Source organism: Papilio machaon, chromosome 2 (assembly GCF_912999745.1).
Source record: "Papilio machaon chromosome 2, ilPapMach1.1, whole genome shotgun sequence".
Lineage (NCBI taxonomy): Eukaryota > Metazoa > Arthropoda > Insecta > Lepidoptera > Papilionidae > Papilio > Papilio machaon.
The window spans coordinates 1,842,716-1,847,783 of record NC_059987.1 but is presented as its reverse complement, the minus strand read 5'-3'; the positions used below and the strand labels follow the sequence as shown (position 1 = coordinate 1,847,783).

General features: G+C 31.9%; 1 protein-coding gene across 1 annotated transcript; it reads right to left on the bottom strand.

Annotated features, from left to right (window-relative positions):
- Positions 1 to 1,517: 1,517 nt before the first annotated feature.
- Positions 1,518 to 4,627, bottom strand: LOC106719033 (deoxyribodipyrimidine photo-lyase). The gene is made up of 7 exons (XM_014513274.2): positions 4,138 to 4,627; positions 3,818 to 4,020; positions 3,397 to 3,555; positions 3,035 to 3,233; positions 2,682 to 2,874; positions 2,366 to 2,607; positions 1,518 to 2,121 (listed from the first exon to the last, which is right to left on the bottom strand). Exons 1-7 carry the CDS (start codon positions 4,547 to 4,549, stop codon positions 1,958 to 1,960), a joined length of 1,572 nt encoding a protein of 523 aa, XP_014368760.2. The 5' UTR covers positions 4,550 to 4,627; the 3' UTR covers positions 1,518 to 1,957.
- Between the last annotated feature and the right edge of the window lie 441 nt (positions 4,628 to 5,068).

Here is a 5,068-nt window from a genome sequence, read left to right as displayed (position 1 = left end):
CTGTTTTCTAATGACAACGTTGGCACCAGATTATCAAAATAATAAACCCTTCCGCTGAGGGATGGACCATTTTCGTTCTTTTTTGTCAAAAATCGGATCAGATGCTGTGGACTCAATTTTATTATTATTATAAAAGAAAAATCATTTTATTTCTTTAATGTATTTCTTTTGACAATTTGAAATATTGTGTGGAAATTTGAGAAATAACAGTAATATTGATTTGGTTTTCATAACATCGTACATCCCAACAATTATCAGCAATTTGGTACCGACCGCGTCGCTCCGTCTTGAATATTTTTACTTTTTCTATGAATTTACGAGCCTTATACTTTTGTATGTCCAGAAAAGTGTATGGCCCGTGTATGGCGGTTTGTATGGCCCGTGTATGGCGGTATGTATGACGCCACACTTTGTGTTCACAAACGACCGCTCGCTCACTCCGGGGTACTTCATAATAACAATTGCAATAACCATAATAACAATTGAGTCAGATTCGCGTACCTTCTTAATTTTCTATTATATTATTATTTCTTTGTGTGTTGACATTATGATGATTTTTCCTTTCTATAATTTTATTATTATTTTCATATATTGAGACTTGTTTATTAATAAAATGTGACATAATAGATGATGATGAAATAATTTGTGTTTCTTGATAACGTTTTAATTATTCCTATGAATCATGAATACAAATTTATGTGCTTTTGTGACGAAAAATATTAAATGAATTAGATTTTTTTTTTCGATGACTTTCATTTATGTAGGATTCGAAATTCTCAAACCTTTGACTACGAAGCTAACTTAAATCTGTAAAAGTTCCGACGAGATATGGCTATTTGATATTATTTTTCTATATCTAATTTTATGATGTTTATCGAAATATATGATTGTGTAATCACGGAACAGCCACATTCATGAATAAAAATATTTATAAGCAAAGCAAATGGTGTTTTATTCCTTATCATTTTTAAACTCGTACAAATAATGTTGGAAAGTGTGGATATTAAAATAGTAACTAACCTTTGAACTTCATATGTTAGAAATTTTAGCAGAAAAATAAAATAAAAAAACCTTATATTAATGAAAATATTTATTCTTAAAAATTAAAAAACATATTTTTTTTATCTTTCAGAAATATTAATAAATTAAAAATTACGATTATAATTGTTTGGATTCTGATTTTGTTTATTAAATTAAAACCAACAACAATGTAATTGCACAAAGTAATTATAACTTTTAACATTTCACTTATTTTATCTGTTTACATTAATAATACTCAACAACAATAATTTAACAACTAATTCGATGTATTGTACAATTGAAAATGGAACAATTTTTTTTTTAATATTTCTTGTCTGCCAAATGCATATACAATTGCCAAAAAAAAATCAATTAAGTGCTTATAAATTATAGACCTAATAAACTGGAAAATATTGCCTTTGACAGTTTTCATCACCAAATTTTAAATGATTCAGATTTAATGACCATCAATAATATTAAATAATAATAAGAACAATGTAACAAATACTTAATAATTAAAACAACAGTAACCCTTAAATTCCAAATAACTTAAATGAATGTTATAAGATTATTTTTGGCCAATTAACAGAGCATTGTCTTGGGTACGAAAGTCTATTCAGTTTTGACCATCTATAGCCTAAACTTAACTAGACTTACTGATTCTGATGAGTGAGAAGTGTCCTTTCTTATTCTTCTCGGGTTTTTCCCATCACGCCGTTTTTTTTTTAATTCTACAGACTCAGTCAGCACAGTGGTAAATGTATTGCCAATAAACTTAAACCCATTGGGTTGATTGAGTCCATAGAATCAAAAAGGAATCCCATTTGACTGCAAGATTGGTAGATCGAATGTCCCAACAGGAAACAACCTACTTCTGTGAAGCTCACAGACAAAGTTAATTATAGAGAGGTACAATCAGAGAGTTTGTTGGTTATAATTAATTATTTTTGTACTTGTGTTGTTTCCCGCCATAGCGCGCGACGAACGCACCGACGTCAAACTTGCGCTTGCAGCCGTTGTAGTTCATGTACCGGATCTTTCCGAAGACCGAGCGCTCCGCCCAGCCCTGGTCGTGCACCCCACAGATAGACCACATGCAACCTACAAGCAGATTAAACTGCGTTTCAAAAAAACCTGCATGAACCTAAGTCGAATGACTGTCTGTCATGAATGAATAGCTAACAATGCGAAAAAATAAATTTTACTAATATTATACATACTTATTACGTTCTTTTTTAATTCCGCGAGGACGGAGTCGCGGACGATAGCTAGTATTCAATAAAACCATTATTTTAGTGTAAAAATTAAGATATTTAGTATACTTAAACCCTAAAATAGTTCTTACCAACAAAGCCACTTGGATCTCTGCCATCTATACTGTAATGATCATTTAAATATATTGAATATTGAAGTGCATCTTCTGGACTCGGCGTCCATTCTAGAATCTTCTTGCACCAATACATACGAAGGAAGCCATGCATCTTGCCTTCTTTAACCAGCTGTAGTTGTGCTGAATTCCACAGTTCATCATGAGTTTCTGCTTTAGACAGCTGTTCTAGTGTATATATATGGGTACGTTTGTCTTTTCTTAAACAGAGAACGAAGAAGATGTAAGTAGTAAGAACAAGACCAGTATATAAGACTTAAAAGAAACTACAAACCTATGATCATCTAAAGTCTTTTGTGCCCAATTACTAGCGCCCTTAATGGTGTCATAATGTTCGTTGTAAAAACAGAAATTGTCAGCCAGTTCTCTACGAACGATCGCTTCTTCAAGATAAGCATTAACACTTTCAGTGTACTGGGATTTGTACTTTTGGACACAAAGCGCTACTCTCTGGACAGAAATCTGACCTTTAAAGAAATGGTACATTTGAAAAACGTTAAACTGTGTACAAAATATTTATTTTAAGATGTTTAATATTCAATGAAAAACGAGTTTAATTTTTTTTCTGTCAGTGTAAAGCAAAATCCTATGAAGACAATGGATCCTAATAATATAAAATTAAATTACCAAAATGATACCACGGAGATAGATTACTCAGGGCATCTTGTGTGGGATCATTTCTTTTGGTTGCAAATATCTTCAATCTCTTTTCAAGAAAACTCTTTAACATCTTCATAGCTTCATCATAACCTGGACTGGCCCACTCCACCGGCCCTACAGTCTTGTCAGCTTCTCTTGTCTCTATTGCCTTATCCCAATCTATTGGCTATAACATAGTTAATATTAATTAACTAATATAGTACAAAGAGTTTAGACAGAAACATTTCATGCCCATTCATTAGGCAATACAACCAATAAATAACTTGAAATAATAAAGATGCAAAGCAAGTTTGATGTAACTGGAATACTGCAAATTGAGATGAGTGTACCTCTGGTTCAAATTTACTTGTGTATGGATGTTTAATAACTGGTGGGAACTCGGTTAAAAATTCCTCCAACTTAGAATTTATCTTATTCCTTATAGTCCTTGCAGAATATTCAAGTTTGTCAGAGGCAACCCAGCATGGTACTACATTGTGGGCATCCACCTGGAATAATTAAAATATTACAAACTTAGATTAGAAAATATTGATAAAGAATCATTTTTATTCTCTATTCAATGCAAAATAGGACCATTTCTTATTAACTAAACATAAAAATGTACACCTATGACTCTAATAGGAAATCATTCAGTTTCTATTACTATTTTTACTTAACAAAAACAACAGGTGTAAATTGATAACAATAAACAAGTGGTAAATACTATTCAGTTTAAATCATATTTAATTAAAATAACAAAAATAGATTTACCTGTATTAAAGGTACATCTTTTTTTAATTTTTTCTTGGCTCCCTCCAGCCAACTCATGGGTGTCCTCAGGGGGTTGAAGTCACACACAACTGCCCCAATCTTGTGGTCAATGATCCACTGGGGCAGCGCATCTGCACCACTTCCTTCCAGCAGGTGAAATGATATATTTAATTTTTTACATTCAGTGGCAACTTTTTCTAGACCTATAAGGAGGGGCAACATAAATATATAATTACAATTAACATAGCTCAGCTATTTGTGGTTACTTAAGCTATCATTTCATTTATTTATGCAGTGACTTGCTCGTCTACATTTATTACCTTTAATTAAAAAATGAAATTGTCTCACAGATGCATCTAAATATTTTGCTATCAAACAAAAACATACATGAAGCGGGACTTCATTCTTAAGAGCTAGTTTCTGCGCATACAAAAACGCCCAGTTGTCCTGAACTCTGCTGTCCCTCGACATCCAATAAACAATGCCCTCGCAAAAGTCAGGCACAAGTTGTTCTTGTGATATTATACGCACGCGCTTTTTGTTAAAATCAAATTTCATTATTGAATCTGCTGTAGCTTCCCGACTCTTTTGTATTTCATTCATAAAATCATCTACAGTTGTTTGGGTACGTTTGTTTTCAACATTTAAAGATCCCGCAGACAACTTTATTCTTTTCGCAGCTGAAGCCATTTTCCTGATTGTAAAAAATGTAAGAGAATATAATGTATTCATAAATGTATGAAAGATAATCTTCCTTTTGTAAAAATACTTAAACGTTTGTTTTATTTGTAATTCATAACATCGGTTTTAATATTTTACGCGCGTTTTAAGATAAACTTTAAACTTTAGTTTAGAACACTTTGCAGTTGTACAAATGTCAATGTGACATTTACATGTAGGGTGGCCAATAACTATAACTTTTGATACCAACTGCGTTTAAAAACATTCTCACCAAAAACACTTATAATACAAATCCGAGTTGAATGCATTTTAAAAACATTTGTACTCAATACAGGATTTATTGTTAAAACATTACCCTAACACCCGTAACCCAGAAGGGTTCACATTATGGATTTCCGTTTAGCGAAATCCGGACTCGTCAAATTCTATATTCAAGCACCTATATAACAGGCATAAACGATCGCCCGTTACTAATACTCTAACGTTATTACAACAAATTAAAATTGATAATTATTTGTTAAAAAATAAAAGAATATACAGTGTTAATTTTATAATTCATTGTAACTACAG

What these genes read in the sequence shown, in the direction of transcription:
- LOC106719033 (XM_014513274.2), bottom strand. Translation starts at nt 4,549, where the DNA reads ATGAATACATTATATTCTCTTACATTTTTTACAATCAGGAAAATGGCT. An exon ending in ATTTCATTTTTTAATTAAAG is followed by an intron (nt 4,021 to 4,137) that starts GTAATAAATGTA and finishes CCCTCCTTATAG; the next exon opens with GTCTAGAAAAAGTTGCCACT. An exon ending in ATCTCCGTGGTATCATTTTG is followed by an intron (nt 2,875 to 3,034) that starts GTAATTTAATTT and finishes ATTTCTTTAAAG; the next exon opens with GTCAGATTTCTGTCCAGAGA.